This window comes from Rattus norvegicus, chromosome 1, assembly GCF_036323735.1.
Source record: "Rattus norvegicus strain BN/NHsdMcwi chromosome 1, GRCr8, whole genome shotgun sequence".
NCBI classification, from domain to species: Eukaryota; Metazoa; Chordata; class Mammalia; order Rodentia; family Muridae; genus Rattus; species Rattus norvegicus.
Window position 1 is genome coordinate 214073724 of NC_086019.1, and position 23228 is coordinate 214096951.

Here is a 23228-nt window from a genome sequence, read left to right on the forward strand (position 1 = left end):
AGCATGTATATAAACAGATGCATAAACACACAAGTATATAACAGAGCAAAGATCAATGGTTGTCTTACAAAACATGCATAAAACTGCCAACAATAAAACAAAAGCCAGTATCATGCTATAAATTGTGAATGACAAAACATATTCAGGACAAATATTTTTTAATTGGTTTACTTTTCCCTCCCTGCATAATAAAGGGGTGATGATACTGAGAGATTTGGGGAGTTTTTCTTTTCTTTTGAGGGGGTTCTTATTCAATAGGAGCAATGTAATCTATACAAAACAGCTTGCTTATGCTTATGACATGCTGCTATGCCTTCCTTTGTAAGCTGAACAATTCAGAACATACTGGCTCTATAGATCCCTTGTCATAGTCCTCATAACCTGAGAAAGAAAAGTAAGCAGCTTGACTCAAGTTGTTCTTGATTTAGAAAGGCAGCAGATGTTTTTTTGATTCAACAAAGAGATGCAAATTGCCTGATGTTCTGGAGTATTGAAAAGCTCAGCCTGCTATCGAATCTCCTGGCTACTGGCCATTTTAACCCAATCACACAGTGCATCACAGTAAGAGTCTCCTTGAGCTTCCGAGGTGGCTCAGGACTTGACTTCTGAACAATGTCAGACCTGTTAAGGCTATGGGCATCATGGAAACGGACACAACCTTGCAATTGGCCAGGTGTACAGTGTTATAGTGAAACATCTGGGTGTAAATTGACAAGGGTGGACTTGTGGTAGTTCTTCTCCACTGTCACTTCAATAACTGTCTATGATGATGCTTCAAAGAAGTAAACTGAATGTGGATGGCATCACCCTATGCCTAGTCTAGGGGTTCAGACAAAATAAACAAGAAATGAGGTGGCCAGTTGAGCAACAACACCCTTCTTTGCTTACCAACGTAGTGAATATTCTGAACTTATAATCTAAAATAAATCTTTCTTCCTTTTAAAAAATACTGAATGGTATGAGTTGGTTTCTTTGGGTTAAAACATTAGAGTTCTGGGGTTGAGGATTTAACTCAGTGGTAGAGTGCTTGCTTAGCAACCGCAAGGCCCTGGGTTTGGTCACCAGCTCCGAAAAAAAGAAAAAAAAAAAAAAAAAAAAAAAAACCATTAGAGTTCTTTTAAAAACAGGAGTGATATACTAAGTCTTACAAGTTAGTAATTTCACAGCAACCATTTACCTACTATATTATCTTTATAATCTAAGGGAGGATGAAAATAACCATCCCAAGAGACAGCACTGTCTTTCCCACACATGAGAGAAGGTACTGTCTTTTTCACACACTGCTGGAGCTGGAACAAAGCAGACCCTAAAATATTTCTAAATAAATGAATCAAAGGCACAACTTGGATCAGGTGAGGCTTATGTAGGCTCAGGACAGCAATGTTTTGAGCATGAATGAGTAATTGGGAAGACATGGAAGAAAAATTCCTTTGTGATTGTCTCTACACATAGTCTAGACTCTTTTCTAGATAAAGCAGATAGAAGGAAATTTATGACATCATGAAAATTGCTAAACATTAAAATAAGATTAAATGTTTTAGTACAATAAACAAAAATCATATATTATGGGATGTTTCCAAATGCCATATAAAGAGCTGTTGCCTCATTAGACAGGAGTGGTGGTGAATGCCATTAGCACATTGGGTGGAGTTGGGGGCACCAGAGGCAAGAGGATCTGGGTCAGTCAGAGGCTAGCCTTGTTTACATGGTGAGTTCCAGGACAGCCAGGGCTATGTAGAAAAAGACCCTGGCTCCAAAAACAAAAACAGAAGTTGTTTTATTCTGGCACATCACTAAAATTTTATGTCATAGGATCTGAGCTTTAGAACAGTAAAGCTGTAACCTAGGCAGAGGGAACCCCTTTCATAAATGGAGGTGGGGTAGGCATAGAAGTAAGTCTGGTTATAAAACTGACAGAAAAAAAAATGACGCTATAGATGTTATAAACTGTGTGTATACCAATCATTACATATCCGAGATCCTCAGCATGAAAAAGGTGTAAGGAGGACTGGAAAGATGGTTCAGTGGTTAAGATCACTGTCTGTTCTTCTAGAGGACCCATGTTCAGTTCCCAGCACCCACATGGTAGCTCAAGACTGTCTGCAATCAGGCTGGAGAGATGGCTCAGCCGTTAAGAGCACTGGCTGCTTTTCCAGAGGTCCTGAGGTTCAATTCCCAGCAACCACACAACCATCTGTAATGGGATCAGATGCCCTCTTCTGGTGTATCTGAAGACAATGACAGTGTACTCATACATAAAATAAATAAATAAATCTTAAAAAAAAACTGTTTGCAATCAAATCACTAATGCACATAAGATAAAAAAATAAAAATTATATTTAAAAGAAAAAAGGAGACGTAAATGAATCCCAATACTTGGGTTAAAATGCTGAAACTTTCCCAACAGGAATGGAACTCTGAGGCAAGCAAAACTGACCTCACAAAGAGAACATAGCCTACCATTTTATAGACATGGAACTTCAGACAATTCAGAGGACTTGAGGTTGAGAGTGTCAGCAAAGTAAATTAATTAGGTCTACCACATGCCAGACACCATTTCAGAAACTAAATTTAATATAGTAAATGAAACAGAAAAAAAGACCAAAATATACAAAAATCAATAAACAAATAAAATAATGGTATTATTGATTTTATTCTGTAAAAAGAAAAAGAAACCAATAGAAAGAAATGATTACAACATATGTAATTATTAGAGTAACAGTGAGAACACTGTGTGCTTTGCTAGGCTGTAAACTTGCCAGTTTCCTCTGCCCTGTTTCTCTCCTGTTTCCCCTGAACTATGAGCACTCCAATAGTTCTGAACTGGGTATAGAACAATCTAAGGCAAAACTATGAGGTTAGGCTAGAAGTCTTGCTGTCAGAATGTTAGGGGTTTTCTTATGAGTACCATGACTACTTAACAGCCTGCAAATATATATATATATATATTTGATGCAAAGTATTCTGTGTTCTAGGCTGGCCTCAAACTTACTATGTAGATCAGAATATTCCTGAACTCCCGATTCTCTTGCCTCTACCTCCCCAAGGGCTTCATATATGCCATGTAAGAACTCAATCAACTGGGGTTGGGGATTTAGCTCAGTGGTAGAGCACTTGCCTAGGAAGCGCAAGGCCCTGGGTTCGGTCCCCAGCTCCGAAAAAAAGAACCCCCCCCCCAAAAAAACTCAATCAACTGAACTATAGCCCCAGCTCCTTATTAAAGCCTCTTATATGCCAGGCATGGTAGTGACATGCCTTTAGTCCCAGCACTTGGGAGGCAGATCTCTATGAGTTCAAAACCAGCCTGGTCTACAGAGTTCCAGGACAGTCAGTTACATAGAGAAACCCTGTCTTGAAAAACCAAAAGCCTGATACTCATATGTGCGTGCATGCCCACACACACACACACACACACACACACACACACACACTCTCTCTCTCTCTCTCTCTCTCTCTCTCTCTCTCTCTCTCTCTCATAATGATTTCATAACTACTTGTGGTGGACAGTGTATTGTGAAGTTTTGAGGGTAAACAGAACATTGCCTTGTTCGTTCTTTGGTAAGCGTGAGATATAGGATGTTATTAGCTTTCATTACTGTCAGACTTTCCCTCATGTAGCCAAAGAAGGTAACATTTTCATCTGTGTTTTAATTTTAATTATCTCCATTAGAATTTTGGGAAATGAAAAGAAACTCTGGCTAACCCTAACCCTAGCAAACTTCGGCAGAGCTGATATGTACTAACACAATGGAAAAAATTAGGCTGGAAGTAAAAGGTTTATAATGTAAAAATATTAAGCAGAAATAATAAGCCTTTTACAACAGCTCTAAACAAGAACTCTCCAATTAGTAGACAGCATGGCATTTAATAGCCATTAGTGTTTTACAAATCAGCACTTTATAACACAGTAGAAAATTCCAGAGAAGCTGAAAGTTGTTACTTATTAAAATACTATACACTACACGACTTGCTGTTTAGGTTTGGGTTATTTTATCAATAAGAAAATATCTACTAGCTTTCTTTTTTCAAACACCCAGCCCACGGTGTCTCATGCATTTGACCACAGCACCCAGGAGGCAGAGGCAGGAAGATCTCTGAGAGTTCCAGGACAGCCAGGGCTACAGTTACCCTGTTTCAAAACCCAAAATAAACACAAACAAACATAGACCTTGCAATATTTCATATACACTTAAGTCTCCATGAAAAAAAATCTCTCATGAGTAGGTATGGTGCACACATCTATGACCCCACACTTGGGAGATGTAATATCAGTAAGCAAGCACTCGGGAGCAGTAAGATTAGGAGTTTGAGGCCAGTTTGTGTTATATGATACCTTGTCTCAAAACCACAAAACATTACCACCACCACCACCACCACCACCACCACCACCACCACCACCACCACCACCACCAAAAACTTTTAAAAGGGGGCTGGAAAGATGGCTCTGTGGCCAAGAGCAATTTGTTGGCAGAGGATCTGGGTTCAGTTCCTAGTTCCCACATGGTAGCCATTTAAACCCCAATTTCAGGAGATTGATCTAATGTTCTTTTCTGTCTTCTGTGAGCATTAGGCATACACACAAGCAAACATCCACACACATTGAAATAGGAAGAATTGAGCATGGTGGCACTAGATAAACAAAGGTAGGTAGATCTCTGAATTCAAGGCCAGCCTGATCTCTTGTGAATTCCAAGCAAGGTGGGGTAACAAAGTGAGACTGTTTTAAATAAAATAAAATAAATTTTAAAATCATTGCAACTAGTTTCTAAATGAAGTTTTTTCCAACCCTGAGATTCAATTGTACATTCACTTTAAGGTTTTCTAGGTAGCCCTGGAACTCACTCTGTAGGCTGGGATTAAAGGTATATGCCAGCACTGCTCAGTTTTAGGAGCTTAAACACTGTTTTAAACCTCTTTTGAGACAGAGTCTCTCACGCTACATAGACCTTGCTGGCTTGAAACTCATGACGTAGATGAGGCTGGTCTTGAACTAACAAATATCCACCTGTCTCTGCAATACCCTCCACCCATTTATCCCCCTGTTAAGCTCTGGCACTAAAGTGTGTACCATCTTGTATTTATGGAGCTGTATATCTTTCATTCATTAACATAGAATCTCTGAGGATAGAGCTCAAGGGTCTGCCCTCTAGTTTCCCTGACACATTTAGTTCAGACCATCTGATAAATTTTAGAATGCAGAATGATCAGAGCTACCTTTCAGAGCTCTAGTTCTGGAAGTCACAGGTGGTGGCCACTCTCTTCACTGTCTGTCACATGTTCAGGAGCACAATGAGGAGCAGGGCTGGAGGGGCTCTGGGTCCCACTCCCATAATCACACACAAAACTAACTAGACTATGAGCTGGAGAGATGGCTCAATGGTTGAGAGCACTGGCAGCTCTTCTAGAGGACTGGGGTTCAATTCAGCACCCACATGGCAGCTCACAACTGTCTGTAACTCCTGTTCCGGGGACCCAACATCCTAATCTAGATATACATGCAGATAAAGCACCAATTACATAATAAAAATAAACAAATTAATAATAGCCAAACCGGGTCAATTTTGAGCCTATTTTAAAAATTCAGTAACACTAAATTTGAGTGAAATAAGGCAAAACACCACTTGACTAGAAATCTGGCATAGGAATTGACTGAGAAGGGTTTTCAAGAATTAGAATATTTTATAAGATGAGGTTTAAAATGTGACACAATTAAAAAACTTCAAGTGAATTCAACATATACATCAAATGAATATATTTGAATTGTAAAATTCCTTATAGCTCAGCCTACTCTTTCTCAGAAAGAGTGAACGTTTACTATTTATGTTAAGTATTCCCTACCATAATCACTGAAAATGTGGGATCTAGATCCAAGAAGCACATGAGCTCGACTGTTAAAGAGCTCTTCCTACAAAGAATGAATAGCTTAGACTAAGATGATCACCACTTAGTTAATTTTCCTTTTACTTAGGAATTCTGTTGTTTTAAAGGGACATTCTCAACATGGACGACTACACACATTAGCAAAGGGGTGCCAGCCTGTGGAAGCCACTAAGCCACTCTTTCACATAAGCAGTATATATATCAACACAAGAGGAGCTTGGAATATTCAGGTGTAGGTTGTCCCACACTTGAATTTTCTTATGTTCACAGAACAAGAAGGCAAGACACATTACCGTGCACAACAGTACCAGCAGCTTTCAGCCACAGCATCCAAATAGGAAGTTAGCCAGCAGACAACTTTGTAGCCAAGCAAGGTCCTAAACAAAAAGTCTCTTTTGTACAAAGAAAAATGTTTTGCTTTAAAAAAATTTTTTTAAGAAAAAGGCTGTAACTGGTAAAATGTTTTTCTCAATGCTTTGCCCCAAAGTTCAGTGTTGCAACTTCCTATTCCAGACACCCACTGCATCAGTCAGACTGCGCATGAATGCCCTGATCAACTCCACTTCTAATCTGCATCCTCAATGGCAGATGGAGTCTGTGTTTCCACCTACTTAAAAGCCCCCCCCCAAAAAACCCAAAAACAAACAAACAAACGAACAAAAAACCAAAGCCTTTTCTAAAGAAAATATTTTCCAGACTCCACTCTCTTTAAAGCTGAAACCAAATTTCTATGTGATTTTGTGTATAATGGAAGGCTTCTTATTATAGCACAGTATAATCACTAATAAAATAGGAATATGGTCAAAGTTCTATACTTCTTTGCTCTCATGGGTTTAATATCAACTTGAACATTACATCCTTTAAAAGTTTCTAAATTTTAAAAGCAGCTGCTTATTTGATCATCTATATCGCAGGTGCAGCAGTTAGACAGAAGCGGGCTCTCTGGAGTCTTTGGTCTGTGTGACTCTGAGCCAGGTACCTCACCACTCTAAAGCCACGCTGCTCCACTGAGCTAGTGCCTTTCCTTCACCACTGGCTGTGAGAGCTAAAGATTTGCTAAACCAGCATGGTAAGGTCCCTAGAAATACCTATATGCAGTATGTCTTGCCAATGTCTTTATGTGTCTTATACTGGAAGACACCATCAAAAGCCACTCAATTCTGAAACACTTAGGAAGGGCCTAACATTTAGCTCTACTTGATGGGAAAAGGAGCCCAGAGGCAGAAGACTGTGAGGGCCTACTTCCAAGCACAAGTCAATTAAGGATTCCATTGGCACATTAACTATAAATATATTTATTAAAAAGGTTGACTTCCAGGGTTGGGGATTTGGCTCAGTGGTAGAGCGCTTGCCTAGCAACCGCAAGGCCCTGGGTTCGGTCCCCAGCTCCGGAAAAAAAAAAAAAAAAAAAGGTTGACTTCCTAACTTATATATCTTTCATAGAAATAAGTTAATAAATATAATTTATTTGGAAAACATGACTTTTACTCAATCCAAATTAATGACATCTTTCTTTCTTTCTTCTTTTTTTTTTGACACATGCATCTCCCTGAAACCTGATAATGGTAAATAATCTATATTTCAGTATTTTTGTTGTACTGAGGACTGAATCTGGTCCTTCTGCATGGCAAGGTAAAACCTCGACCACTGAGTTATAATCCAGTCCACAAATAATTTTAAATCTAAAAATGTTCTACTTAATGACTGCTATGTATTGTGTGATATAGTTTGGATAGATAAAAAAGTAGCATGTTTGCCCCAAGACTTCCTTCAGGTAAGGGATAAGGGATTAGTTGAGTTAGTAATAGGGAATCAAGGTCCCTGCTAGTGGCAACATTTAGAAAGGCTTCTGTGAGCTCTGACTACTTCTAATCCCAGGGTTTTAATTGTTAACCGAACATAACCAAATATACTTATTTTAAAGGCAGACTAGAAACTTCTAGTATTGGCTACCCCAAAGTATAGCTAATCATACTGATTAGTGACACTAATCTAAGCTGACTTCCAGACTAGCAGAGCTCCCCTAAACTGACTTTTAAATCCTGTTTTTTTGTTGTTTGCAAGGGAAATGCTACAAAAGAGGCTGGGGCTGGAGAGATGGCTCAGCAGTTAAGAACACTGGCTGCTTTTCCAGAGGTCCTGAGTTTAATTTCCAGCAACCACATGGTGGCTCACAACCATCTATAATGAGATCTGATGTCCTCATCTGGTGTGACTGAAGATAGCCATAATGCACTCATATACATAAAATAAATAAATAATTCTGAGAGAAAGAGAGAGAGAGAGAGAGAGAGAGAGAGAGAGAGAGAGAGAGAGAGAGAGAAAGAGAGAGACACAGAGACTGAGACTGAGTCTGGGCTGGAACACTGTCAGGGATACAGCACTATTAACTGCCTTTACATAAGACTGCTCTGAAGCTGCATGAGTCAAAATAAAATGTTTTGGTAAGCAAAAAGGAAGAATGATCAACATGCTCTTCTGAAGACTAGAATGTAGTGTAACACTGAAGCTACTTATCTATGTTCTACTGAGGTATATGTGTACTGTTTGCAAGTAAGGGCTAAGAGAGAGCTATTTCAGTATGACACTGTGTTCCTAACCCTTTATTAGCAACTGACTTGAGTTATATTACTATCCAGGACATCAACTATTCCTTTTCTGTGTGAAAAGTGACTCAAATGTGTTTTTTCAAAATCTGAAGTTTTTACTACTGAAGAAAAAAGTTATTTGTTTTACTTATAATATGGTATTTTTCTTCCAGAATAAAATAAATTCAGTATTTATTTGTTTAAATTATCAACTAATGAGGGGAAAATAGCTTAAAAATAGCTATCTGGTTAGATTTAAAATATCAGAACAATATAACTACTTTTATATATGTGAATTACTTGTGAGTTCACAAAACTTTGAAAGTAAACACATAAGACACCTGGCTCATAAGATAGCAGAATTATGATTCTGATATTTTATTATCTTAAAATCATGTAATTAAGGATATTATAAGGGAGTTAGGGATGCTAAGTTATCAGTTTGCATGAAACCATTTATTTCATAAGGTTCTCATCCTTTCTTTTTAAAATTTTAGGAAGATTTCTATTTAGTTTATGGGCATGAGTGCTTTACATGTATAAGTGCATTTCAGGCCTAAGGGGACAGAAATTGTCACTGGATCCCCCTCAAACTGGATTTATAGTTATAAGCTGTCATTGGTGCTGAGACTGCACCCTGTTCCTCTGCAAGAGCAGACAGTACTCTTAACCACTGAGCACCTCTCTTCAGACGATCCTACTCAGGGCCGCATGCATACCTGGCAAGCGCTCTAGTTTGAACTACACCCCCAGCATTGTGCTTTTATCATTACAAGGTCAAAGTCTTCCTTATGAGCCAGCATCCAAGCTGCAGAAAATCCCAGCTAGGATGATGACTATTTTTCATAGAACTTTTGAGAGCTATCTAGTGACTTTAATTACACAGGACGCCCTCCTCTCCCCCATGCCTCTACGCTTAGGTGATGCTGGGGCTAAACCCAAGGATTTGTGCATGGAAGGCAAGTGTTTTATTATTAAGCTATAACAGTGTAATCATTTTTTCTTTAAAAAGTAAGTTTACCATTGACTTTTATTTGGGTTTAGTACACAGTACAAATGGAGTGCATTTTACTAGCACATATAATCAACAAAGTATACATCATGCTTACACATTTTTGGCAGGAGCTGCCATACTAACTTAAGAGATCTTTCCCATTGGTTGATGGGTTTTTTTTTTTTGTTTGTTTTTTTTTTGGGTTGTTGTTGTTGTTTTGTACCTAGGTGGGTGTTTCTTGCTGTGTAATCCCGGCTGGCTTGGAATTCACAGGTGAGCCTCCTGCTTCTTCTTTCAGAGTGCTAGGATCATAGGTGTGAATACCACACTTGGAGTTTTTTTTAAAGTCACTGCTTACTCTCTAGGATAAGGAGCCTTAACTGCTATAAGTCAACTGACTTGTTCAATATTTCTAAGCATCTGAAAACAGCTTAGCTGTTGGGATAAATTTCAGACAGATTTACATTTAAACTTTTTAGCTAGGTTGTTATTTTGTAGGAAGCATATTGTTATTTTCATTGGAAGCATTCTTTCATTCTGCTTCCAAATAAATTCAAATTAATAGGTTAAATGCATGTTAGGATTGAAAAGTCTCAAATCTTACACGAAAACTGTAATATTTTTAAGATTATTTTGCTTTTAATTATTTAATTATTTTTAATTGCATGTGTGTGTGTGTGGGGGTGAGTATGTGCATAATAGAGTTCAGTGCCTGTAGAGGCCTAAAGGGGGCACTGCAATACAGTAAGTTACCCAACAGCAGTGCTGGTAATTAAACTTGGGGCCTCCAGAAAAGTAACAAGAGCTCTTAATTGCTGTACTATCATCCGAGACACTTTAAGCCGTGTCTGTGTGAGAGAGAAGTTGTGGATGGAGATCAGAAGACAACCCTCCGAGTTGATTCTCTTCTACCACGTGGCTCTGAAAATGGATTCGCCTTACCAGGCTAGGGTGGCAGGTGCCTTAGCCTGTGGAGGCATCTCACTGGCCACGTTTTTAATTTTTAAGTAATAGTCAAAGCTACATTTAAAACTTTGGTATAAATGGTTCACTCAGCTTCATTCAAGTATATTAAGCTTCACAGGGACCTACTGGCAACTCTAAAGTAGAGAAATGATGGGTTAGTAATTCGTTTTCATTTTAAGAAATGTGGGGGCAATAAAAGATTTCCACCTCATCCTCAGTTACAGCCTCTTTCTTAACATTTTTCTTTTTATTAATGTGAAAAAAAATTATGAACTTGCCTTGTGAGGTCGAAAATATAGATACAGGCTGAGAGGAAGAGGAAGAAACAAAGGAATCTGAAAGAAAATATACAGAATGAAAATTTGACAACCCCACACAGGAATCTTCGTTGTAACTTTTCTTTTTCTGGAGGGTCAAACATCATCATTTTTGCTGGGCTTACTAGCCAAGGGAAGACTCAGGCTGTTTTCACTCACCTGCCAGTGACACCTCATTTCACTCCCAGGACGCACTTCTACCAGTTCACCAAGTCAATCTCTTTAGACAAGCATTATCACCTTCAGGAAGAAAGAGGAAGCCCTACCATTTCACAACATCAAGAACAGATACTCCTTTGCTGCCCTCTGGCAAAGTGGTTTTTAAGCACTAGTTGCCAGCTTGCTTTAAATAATTTCCTATTACATCTAGAAGCATTAAGTCATTAAGATTATTAGCACTTTAAAAATATTTAATTGGCAAAACCCTACCTGCAATACTTTAAAAAAAATCATAATTCACTGGTCAAATAGGGCTAAATGAGAAATCTTTCAGCTTTGAAAAACACTCCTCCAATCTGTCAACATATAAAAAAATGTAACATCTTTTTTATCTGCTCCGTAAACATAATCTTTAACTAAATAGTTAATGCTTCCAGGAATCCATCCTACAAAGTACAACTGTGTACAAGGACATGTGTAAGGCACTGGTTTTAAGTACTAGAAATCACGTAAATGTCTACCATAAATGACTAGTTAAAAACAACATCTAAACAATTAACTTGGTGCTCTGGAAAAGAATAAAGTACAAGCTTTATGTAGTGATGCCTGCCTACAGCCCAGCAGCACAGGATCCTAAGGTCATCTAAGTTCAGAGACCAGGACAAGTAACACAACTTTGCCCCATTTCCTCCTGCCCAAAAAACAGGTGAAGCTATGTATACTGATATAGCCTGCATATTAAATATAAAAGTACATTCACTGTGCTCCACATGTTTAGTGCAACAAATCGGATTAACAGAAGGGACTAAAAGTCTGAGGTGAAACCTGTATGAAGGTCTGTAACCCAAGCACTTGGGAACTAAATGGAGGAGGATCAGTTGACTACAGCCTGGGATACATAAGATTCTGGCACCACTGTCTCTGTCTCTCTGTCTCTCTGTCTCTCTGTCTCTCTCTCTCTCTCTCTCACACACACACACACACACACACACACACACACACACACACACAGAACCATGAATTGTGGCACACACATTTGAATCCCAATGTTCAAGAAGCAGAGATAAAGGCAGGCAGATCTTTGTGAGTTCAGGCTAGCCTAATCTATATAGAGTTCCAGGCCAGTGGAGTTACATAATGAGATCCCATTTCCAAAAAAGAAAAAGAGGAGCAGAAAAGTTGCTGTCTGGGATAGAAGGAAGATTTTGCTTTTTGTACCTAAGAAAACATAATCTTTTCAGCAAAAAATAAAATATATTAGAAAAAAATGTCATTGGGTGGTAGTGGCACACACCTTTAATCTCAGCACAGTGAAGGCAGAGGCAGTCGGTCTCTGAGTTTGAGGTCAGTCTGATCTACAAACAAAGTTCCAGGACAGTCAAGGATACACAGAGAAACTGTCTCTAAAACAAACAAACAAACAAACAAACATACGTCTTCTGAGATAGAAAAATGGTTTAGCAGTAAAGGTGCTTAACAATCCAAATTTGATCTCAGAACTCACATTACACTAGATAACTGTTGTCCTCTGATCTCCATATGCACTGTGACATGCGTGCACCCACATAGACACACACGAAACACTCCCTGCAAATGTACTAAATATACAGAACATTATACATGAATTTTTCTTTCAATTATAAAAGTGTTTTCACAAATATTAAAGTTATACTTAAAAACAGAAGACTGCTTTAAGTAACTAAGCCATAGTATCTGTAAGTATAAATTTAGGAAAATTATTTTGTAACAAACACAGAGCACATTAAAATTAAGCCAGAATTTGGTGGGGATCAGATAGTTACTCATTAATTCAAGACCAGAAGTTTGAAATTCACTTTCAAGTTGCTTTAAGATGAATCATCACATACATTCTTAGACATAAGAACCATCTCTCTTTTTAAATAACTTAATTATTATTATTTTAAATCATGTATATTTATATAAGGGCATGTACACGAGTTCAGGTGCCTGCAGAGTCTAAAAGAGGGCATTAGATTCCCTAGCATTTGTGAGCCACCGAGTGTGGGTGCTGGGAACCGACTCTGCAAGTGCACAACGTACTATCTCAAGGCTCTCCCCTCTTTTTAGAGGAAAATGTTTACTATCTCTTGTTCAATGTTTCCAAGTGGGTCCATTTCAATATGCAATTAACATTAAATCTTTCAACTGATCAGTTTAAGCCTAAACAAATAGCCAGGTGTGTTGGAACACACCTATAATTTCAGAATTCAGAAGGCAGAGGTAGGAGATTGTGAGCTTAAGGACAGTCTTGGCTTCTCAAAGAATACGCAAAACCAAAAATAAAATAAATGTTATAACCTGGCTGTGGGGGGAAATCTCCTTTAAGCTTTAAGTAAGACCAATACAAGAGGGGGAGAGAGAGAGGAGGGAGGGGGGAGAGAGAGGGGAGAAGGGGTAGAGAAAGAGAGAGAGAGAGACCGACCAACCGACCGACCGACCGACCTATGAATCTGGCAGTTGTCCGCCTGTTCATTTCTATTATAACCCCCACCCAGTGGAAAATTCCGCCCTGCCAATTTGTATGCATAGCATCTGTTCTGATAGAGAACAGAGATAACCAGCAGTTTGTAACAATATTGCAAGAGGTTTCCAACTTACAAAACTATATTATATTCCTATTCAAATCTACCCTGCAGGTAAGTGAACTGAGAATGGCAATCTTAATCTTCTAATACTAATGAAATAACTTTCTGTAATAGCCAAAGCTAAATACACTAGCTAGTCTAATACAGTAAGAGATATCAAACATAAGTAGTGTAAGTTGTTGGAATGCAGCAAGGACAGCCACTAGGTTAAATAAAGATCAGTTCAGAAGAGACTTTACGGTCTTAGGTGAACCAGGGCCAGGGCAGGGAGTGGGGAAAGCATTCTGGAGGAAGGAACTGAGCAGATTCCAAATGCCTTTAAATACTAAATGATATATCTTGTACATAGAGGAATCACTCTCACATATGGGTTTTTTGGGGGGAGAGGGTGTGGTGTTTGGAGACGGGGTTTCACCATGCATCTTCTGAGAGTGTTGGGATGCCAACCATGTGCACAATACTCAATTTTCACATGTTTTAAAAAGAACTCAGATTTCTACTAAATTGGAAATCTGCGTAAAATCAGACATGATAGTACACACCTGTAATTCCAGTACCAAACAAAGCAAAACAATCACGACTTAAGCAAGACAGAATGGAGACAACCTGGACATCTTCTGATTGGATGCTAGAAAGTAGAGAAATAATAGTTAAGATAAGGGAGGACGTGGTACTGATGCACACCTGTAATGCTGGCACTTGGAGAGCAGAAACAGGATCACTGTTAAGTTTGAGGTCAACCAGGATGACACAATGTGACCTTGTTTAGAAAGAGAAGGAGAAAAAGGAAAAGGAAAGGAAGAAAAGAAGGAAAAGAAAAAACCTGAAGGACTCAATGCCATTAATGAATCCAAGGGATAGCTTATATAGCATTCGTTCCTTATTCATTTATATTCTGTCTCTTTCAAGGTTTAGAACAAGATCTTACAGTGTATCTCAGGTTAGCCTGGGACTTGTAGTTTGGAAATCAGTATGTTAAGGTTAGATTCAAACTGGTAATCTTCCTGCCTCAGCCTCTCAAGAGCTGGGATTACAGGTATGTGCCATGACCACTGGCTTATGTGGTGCTGGTTACTGAACAGAGTTTTGTGCATCCTAGTCAAGAATTTTACCAACTGAGCCACAGCCCCAGACCCTTTTCACCAGCTACGAAGACATGCAGGATATCAGCACATATTGGCATTATCACACCTTTAACTTGTAGAAGATGACAGCTTCTCAGATTTTTCCAGCTTTATGATTTTGAATAATTGTGTGTGTATGTACCGTGTTGATATGTGTAAGTATGCAAGTTCGAGGCAAGACTGTGCGGGGGCAGAAGCAGACATAAGGTATCTTTCTCTGTTCTCCACAATTTTTCATTCTCATGGAACCTGGAGCTTGCTACTTTGGTTAGGCTGGCCAGTCAATGAACCCCAGGAGCTGCTTGTCTACAAAGTTGCTTCCCTCAAATGCTGGGGTTACAGAAATGTGCATCAAACCCAGCTTTTACTTGAATGCTAAGGGATCTGAACTGTAGTCCCTGTGTTTGTACCCAACTGAGTCATCTCCCCAGCTAAACTAGCAAGTTGGTTTTTTTTATTTATTTAGCTTTATAGCTAACATTGATTACTATAAGTTTCCCAGGCTTGGGTTCAGAAGACCATGGGGGAAAAAAGGAAAGGTGCAGGAGGAGGAGAAGCTGCCATGGATTAGGAGTCAAGGTGATCTTGACAGTTTTGAGGAATACCAATTGATATATTTTTACAGAATGTCTTACAGTTTTTCTTCTGGTTAGACTGAAATGATGGGTTTAGAGCAAGAAGAACACAGAGATGAAGGGTCATCATAACCTTTGAAGGAATAGTTACTAGTAAGTTTTGCAGTAGTGATGAATGCCTAACTTAACTTAGGCTGTTTGCTAAGTTTCTCCAGGACAGTTTTGCTCCCCATCCAAATAGAGAACATGTAAGGGTTAGACAACTTGCAAGAGTCAGTTGTTTCCACCACATGGGTTCTGGGGACCCAACTAGGACACTGGGTTTGGTATTAAGTACCTTTACCTGCTAAACCAATGGCTCTCAACCTGTGGGTCAAGAACACTCTGGAGTTACAATGACTCTTTCATAAGGGTCATCTAAGACCACCCGAAAACACAGGTATATACATCACAATTCGTAACAGTAGCAGAATTACAGTTATGAAGTAGTAGTGAAAATAATTTTATAGTTGGGGGTCACCACAACTTGAGGAACTGTTTTAAAGGGTCATACCATTAGGAAGGTTGAGAACCAAACCACTGTGTTAGGTCATCTCATCAGTCCAGGTTTTCCTTAAACACTGTGTTACTTGTCAGGTGTGGTGGGCATTCCTTTAATTTCAATATTCAGGAGGCAGAGAAAGGTGGAACTCTATAAATTTGAGGCCAGCCTAGTCTTCAAAGAGTTTTTGGAAAACAAACAAACAAACAAACAAAAACCCAAGCAAACAAAACAAACTCTGTCAATATGTATGTATGTGTGTGCATATACATACACGTAAATAAATGTGTGCATCCATCCATCCATGCATCCACCCGTCCATGCATGCGTGCATCCATCCATCTGTCTCTTATTGTTGAGGTTTGGTCTTTCATTATTTATTGTAATGCTAAGTGCAGGCCCCCAGGACCTGGCTGTCCCAGAGATAAGAGTCCACATGTAGACCATGACCCCAAGTTATTTCTGATTGGTAAATGAAGATGATAACAGCCAATAGCTGGGCAGAAGAGACATAGGTAGGGTTTAGGTTTCCTGGGCTTGGGTTCAGAGGAGGGAAAAAAAGGACGGTGCAGGAGGAGGAAGAAGGAGCTGCCAATAGTTAGAAGTCAGAGAGAATGTGGCCCTGAGGGCTGGCCAACTGGAGTTAAGAGCAGCCCAGATGAAGTAATAGTAAGTAGTAAGTAATAATTTGGGGTTATCAATAGGAAAGTAGATTCTGATAATCTACCCTAAGGCTTATTGTAAATACAAAGGGGGGTTGGGGATTTAGTTCAGTGGTAGAGCGCTTGCCTAAGAAGCACAAGGCCCTGGGTTCGGTCCCCAGCTCCGAAAAAAAGAACAACAACAAAAAAAAAAATACAAAGGTTGTGTGTCACTTTTATCTGGGATGTAAGTCGGGGTAGAAACCCCAGGTTGGGATCTGGTAATTTCTACAACATATTGGCACTCAACATGGGTGTGGGGGTTTGTGTGTACCAGGACCTAAGTCAGTTCCTTCCTTCTTTTATGTGGGTCCCAGGTATGAACTCAAATCATCAGATTTGTGGCAAGCACCTTTAGTGATCCATTTTGCCAGCCCTAAACTAGCAGGCTAACCTTTTTATTTATCTATAGCTAACACTGACTATTGTACTTGTTTGTTTGTGTGACTGGACTATTTTTAGCACAAGCTTCTTCAAAATCCTAACCATAGAGGCAGTATATATGCTTATGTGAAAGAGATCTGGGCCTTACATTCCTTAATTCCAGCCAATCTACCATCTTGACTGTTGCTAAATTTGTGGCATGGTTTAATTTCTCTGAGCCTGAGTCTCCACCTAGGCTGTTGTATTGCTACCTTGTTACCTAACTCACCAATAAACAATACAAGTCTTTCTTCTATTGAAAATAGCCCCTAAAGGAACAGTCTATGTTGTTTCTGTCTTTCTGTCTCCTAAAGTCCCTTACAAAGAGCCTTAATATAGTCTGCTGTTGATTTATTATATGTGGGCATGACTTAAACCAGTAGGTAAATGTTAATGTATCAGAATTACTAGCCAACCCTGGTTGGCACATACCTGTAATCTTAGCTGCTTGAGGAGTGAAGGTCTGAGAACAGCCTCTGCCACAAGTGAGTTCAAGAACAGCCTAGGAAACTTGGTGAGACCTTGACTAAAAATAAGATGTACAAAGAGAGGGAGCTGTAGCTCAGTGGCAGCATCTCTGCTTAGTACTCACTGAGTTCTAGATTCAATTTCCAGTTGGGTAAAGACCACCATTATCAAGTTTTCTACCTTAAATGTGAACCAAATCAATTCTCATTGTTGAAACACTCTGCCGTAACAGAACAAAGAGGTTATGTATTAATTTTGCTTAAGAAGTTTTCCAGAGGCCTGGAGAGATGGCTCAGCAGTTAAGAGCACTAGAAGCTGTTACCAGCGACCACATGGTGGCTCGCAACCATCTGTAATGGGATGTAATGCTATCTTCTGGTGTGTCTGAATATAGTTACAGTATACTCATACAAATAAACAAAAAATCTAAAAAAAAGTTTTCCAGAATACCCTTCCATGTATCCTGAAGGGCAAACTGCCAGTGACAATGGCAAGAGCCCACATGTATCTCCACTGGTTATGTTATGAAGATGTTTTTACAGGAAGTAGCAAGTCAGTTGATTTCAGAAAAGAGGTAAGAATATTCTTTGAAATTAAAAAAACAAAAACCAACAACAACCAAAAATACCATTAAGGTGGCCCACCTGCTAATGATTAACCTTCCCTGAGTGAAAAATCTTACATAGCAATTATGTTGGGGTGGTACTTGGGAGGCAAAGGCAGGTGGTATCTATGAGTTCAAGGCCAGCCTGGTCTATATAGAGTACACCCAGGAGTACACAGTGAGATGATGGCCACAGCAGCAGCAGCAGCAGAGGTTCTCTCTGGAGCTGCAGTAGGACAGCCATATGGCTTCCGTAAATCACAGATACACAGTAAAAAGACTTCCATGATGCAACCAGAAGCAATAGTGTTATAACTTAAGCACAGTTAGCATGTTCATGTCTTTCAAAACATCTACAATAAGCCATAATTGAAACAACTGTAGATTTATACTCAATAATTGTTATAGAATAAAAGTAAGGCAACATTTTTTTCTTTTCTTGAAACAAGGTCTTAATATATAGATAGCCCTGGCTGGCCTTGTCCTCACCTTTGCCTCCCAAGTACTAGGATTAAAGATATGCTCACCTCTGCTATCCAGAAAGGTGTTTTTTGTTTGTTTGTTTTTAAGGGGATTAGCACATGCCAGACAAACACTCTATCCTTTTTGTTTTTCAAAGGTGTGTAAAGTTTAGGAGGTTAAATTCATCCTTCACCCTAAAAGTTGAAGACGAAACGCACTGGTACACAGGATCACTGCACACACAGTCACGGACACAAAACTTATTTGTCTGCCAAGAACTAAGCAATGCTCAATTCTAGGACTATCACTACCTTAAAGAGAAGTGTCTTTCAGGAGAAATAATGCTTGGCTCAAACAAAACCGATAAACTTAATTTCCTCTTTCCTTTAGTGACACGTCACTAATTCATTCATCACCAAACTTCACCTTACAAGCGCTTGCAACATTCACCTGAGTAGAACAGGTGACTGGTGTATTGTGAGGAACAATTTCCTCACAGATGAATTTAATAAAACAACACTGTTCTTGCCACTATTTTCAGACCATTTCTAAAATACTAAAAGGCAAAAAGGGTTTCAACACAAAAGCAAAGAATAAATGAACAGCAACAAAATAAAACCACTAAAATTCTCACCCTAAACTATGTAAATAATCACGGTGACTCCAAGTTAAAGTTCAGGTGCATCCATAAATAAAATCAAGTCGCTGGGCAGGGCGGCTCATGTCTTTAATTCCAGTACTTGGGCAGCAGAGACAGATAAATCTAAGTTCTAGGGCCAGACTAGTCTAAGGAGCAAGTCCCAGAACAGTCAGGGCTACATAGAAAACCCTGTCTTGAAAAACAAAAAAACCCAAATCAAATCAGGTATTTCTAGACTATTCTGATACGACTATTCTTGCTATCTCTTAAACCATCTGCTGTGCCAAGCATTTTATAATGTATCATAACTGTATTTACTATGGCCAGAATGGTACAAAAAATACTTAAACATACTAATGCTATGCCAAGTCCCCCTCCTTGCTTTTTTAGTTTTTGATATAGTTTCTCAACATAGTTTTATGGAACCTGATATGTAGATCAAGTTAACTTTGAACTCAGAGAACTGTCCATCTCTATCTTCTAAGTGCTGGGGTTAACAATGAGCACCACCAAGCCTAGAGTTATTAAAACTTTTTTTTTTTTTTAAATGGATAGAGGTCTGGAGAGATGGCTCAGCAGTAAGAGGACACAGCTTTTGCAGAGGACTAGAGTACAATTCCCAAAATTCACACTGGATGGCTCACGACCACCTGTAATTCTAGTTCCAGGGGGAATCTGACACCTCTGGCTTCTGTAGGAACCTGCACTTGTATATACACATAGCTACACACATACACATAATTACAATTTTTTAAATATGTATTTACAAAAGTGGCTATGAACACATAGCTCACCGGTGGACTGCATGTGTAGTATAGGCCAGGCCCTGCACTCACACTTCAGTACTAGTGGCAAAAACAATAATTTTCTTTTATTGTTAAGGAAGATTAGGATTTTTCACTTGTAATTCAATTACTATTCTATGTGCAGATAATTTGTTAACTGTCAGATGCATCAAGTATTAGGTACTGTTAACAGATTTTTTTTTTTTTGAAGTAGTTTGAAGTAGTTTGCTTTCAAGGACACAAAGCAAAAGCATCTATTCACACAGCTGATGTGTATTTATCCCTCCACATTAATCACTATTTGCTAACATACTATAGGCAAAGTATGTGCTTTCTGTGTGCTTAATCCTCATACCAACTATTATCATTTTTATGAAGTGGAAACTAAAGCCCAGGATTTGTACAAGAACAGCAATTATTAAAGAGATAAACCCAAGGGCTGGAGAGATGGCTCAGTGGTTAAGAGCACTGGTGGCTCTTCCAGCAGGCCTAGGTTCAATTCTCAGAACCAACATGGCAGCTCGTAACCATCTGTAATTCCAGTGTCAGGGGATCAAACAGCCTCTACAGACATACACAAAGGCAAAACCCCAATGCACATAAAAGAACCATTGAAAAGAGAGAAACCCAAAAGGCACATGCCTTTAATCCTAGCACTCCAGAGGGGAGGCAGGCAGAGGCAGGCAGAGGCAGTCTGCAAGTTCAAGACTGGTCTAATCTACACAGTGAGTTACAGGCCAGCCAAGGCTATACAGTGAAGACCCCTGTCTTAAATAAGTACAATTTAATAAATTAATTAAAAAGGGATAAACCAGAATTGAAGTCAGGTCATTTTTGGCACTCATATTGTTTGTTGGTAAATATGATGCTACCATGAATAATCAGGAATGAATATGATATTGACATTAATATAAACAAGTGGTTAGGATCCTTGTAATTTAAGGGTTAATACTGTAAATCTAAATTACATAGTTAATGTTTGACTGGCTGTTAGAACAAAGCATGGAATGATACCATGAATAGAACACAGAACTAAGTTTGGAGAGAAACAAAAGAAATAGTTACAGCAAAATATTTTTCAATTACCCATGCCATTGTTTGAGCAAGTTTCATGAAGTGAAATGTAGCTTTATTTTGACATTATGGTTTTCATAAAAGTAGTTAGCCTTTAGCAAATTGTGAAATTTCAATGTTATAAATATGAAAACCATATTTAAAATTCAAACATAGTGCTGGAGGGATAGGTCATCAATTAAGAGCACAGGATGTTTTTCCAGAGGACTGGGTTCTAGTCCTGGTACCTACATGGTCTATAAATGTCTATGAATCCAGTCCCTGACCATCAGCAACCTGAAGTGTGACCTGTAAGGACACTAGACACACACATGGTACACAGACATACTGTATATACATATACACACACACACACACTAACATGTATATCATGGCAGTCAGAGCAACATGGGAGTCAGTTTCCCCACAAATCACGTGGGCCCATGGGCTCTAACTCAGGTTGTTAAGTCACCTGCAAGTCCTATGCACTGGGCCATCTTGTTAGCCCCATACGATAGACTTTTATATTCAAGTAGTCACTTGACCAACAAGACTCCACTGGCGCTACTGAACTACTGCTCTTTGATATCAGTTAATTAACAATGGGCAGTAGTTTATGATAGGACACTCGTTGTGTGTGTATTTCAGGTATTCCTTTCCAGCTTGTAAACCTGATGACTCATTCAACAGAAACGTATTGAGTACTTCTGTAGTTACAGATAGACTCTTGCTTTAAGTGCCAATAGTGGGCTAGGGATGTGTCTCAGAGGTTTACCTAGCAGCAGCACGGCCCTAGGTTCCATCTATATAGCACTACAAGACAAGGAAAACAAAAACAAAACCCTCACTAAGAGTCAATAGTGACAAAATGTCTACAGTTGATGTCACAGAAACAATTCTAGACAAAAATTAAGAAAAATGGGTCATACTAGGCGATTTATACTGTTAGGGAAGTGCAAAGCAATTGTATCTACTCAGAATACTATTTCAAGATATAAATTTCAGTGTTGTCAAAATGCCTCATTTTAGCATCTTTCTCACTACCATAAAGGGGTATTTTAAAAATCAGCGGCGGCGGTGGTGGTGGTGGTGGCGGCAGCACATCTTTAATCCCAGCACTCAGAAGGCATATGGATCTCTGAGTTCCAGGCCAACCAGGTCCACAGAGCCAGTTTTAGGACAGCCACTGCTACAATGGGCTACCTTTTTGTTTGTTTTGGTTTTGTCTCAAAAAACAAAGCCAAAAAATCAAAACAAACAAAGAGGTATGTTAAAAAACAACAACAAAACAAGCAAGGTAGCTTGGCATAGTGTCTCACACCTATTATCCCAGGATTTGAGATGATGAGACAGAAGAAAGTTCAAAGCCTGCTGGGATATGTTAATGAGTTCCAGAAGGAGACTCTGTATTTATAAAACACAGGGAAATGGCAATAGTAAAACTATGACAATGTGGCATGTGACATGAGTGAATGATATCAGAAACACAAGCTAAACAAAAATACTGCATGTTAGTATATCAGTACAGCTAATATAAAATTCACAGGGTGGCAGTATATACTTGCATTCCTCTGGTGTACCAAGGGAGCCAATCCCTTATGACAGTGCATTAAAAGGGTAAAAATGTTGATTCTTGATAGGTGTGGTGGCATGCACCTGTAGTTCCCATGGAGGCTGAGGCAGAGTCATCTTGCATTCAAGGCCAACCTGGGCTACTTCGTATTAATTTTTTTTCCACCATTTGATCACAATTAGAACTAAAATTTTTAATTCCCTAGTGCTAGCTAGATATTTAACATTTAACACTCAATATTTAACATTTGCTCTTCAGCACAAAAGGCCAACTTCTGAAACCTAGATTTTTATCAGAAATTTGGAAATTAGGATTAGGCTAATCAAACAGTAAGCAGTGATTAAAGCCAGGGGATCAAGTCGCTAAGTTATAGAAAAGCCATTGTTCATCTGGAAGTTAGCCCAGAACACAAAAATTTGGAAGAGAAATGCTAGTGGTTTAAACAGAACCAGGGTTCCAAATACGCTGCCTCATTCCTTTTTTATCTGCAGAAAGCTTCCCCCCATACCATTTATCCAAATGGCCATAACCACACCGGAGAATTCTGCAGGGCACCAAAGCTCTCAGACAAGTGGAAGGTCAGTATTAGGAAACATAAGAGAATATATTTGATGCTAAGATCAGGGATATTATGTTCACAATTCATATGTGCGCTGGAGTCAACAAAGCATTTTCTAAACCTCTCAAAATCCTTCCTTTGACAAACCGAATTTTTTTTTTTTTAACCAAAGACTCAGTTTCTTTTAGAACCACCACCTGCCAGCGGTGC

General features: G+C 39.0%; 1 protein-coding gene across 4 annotated transcripts in view; it reads right to left on the bottom strand.

Annotated features, from left to right (window-relative positions):
- The window catches only part of Rtn3 (reticulon 3), a 56807-nt gene that overhangs the window by 31886 nt on the left and 1693 nt on the right, over positions 1–23228 (bottom strand). For 2 of the 4 annotated variants that reach the window (XM_063271575.1, XM_006230649.5), the window contains exon 2: positions 10707–10763. The exons of the other annotated variants lie outside the window; for them this stretch is intronic. In XM_063271575.1, the coding sequence (XP_063127645.1) occupies positions 10707–10763 (57 nt within the window). The remainder of the gene's footprint in view (positions 1–10706; positions 10764–23228) is intronic. 4 annotated transcript variants of the gene reach the window in all.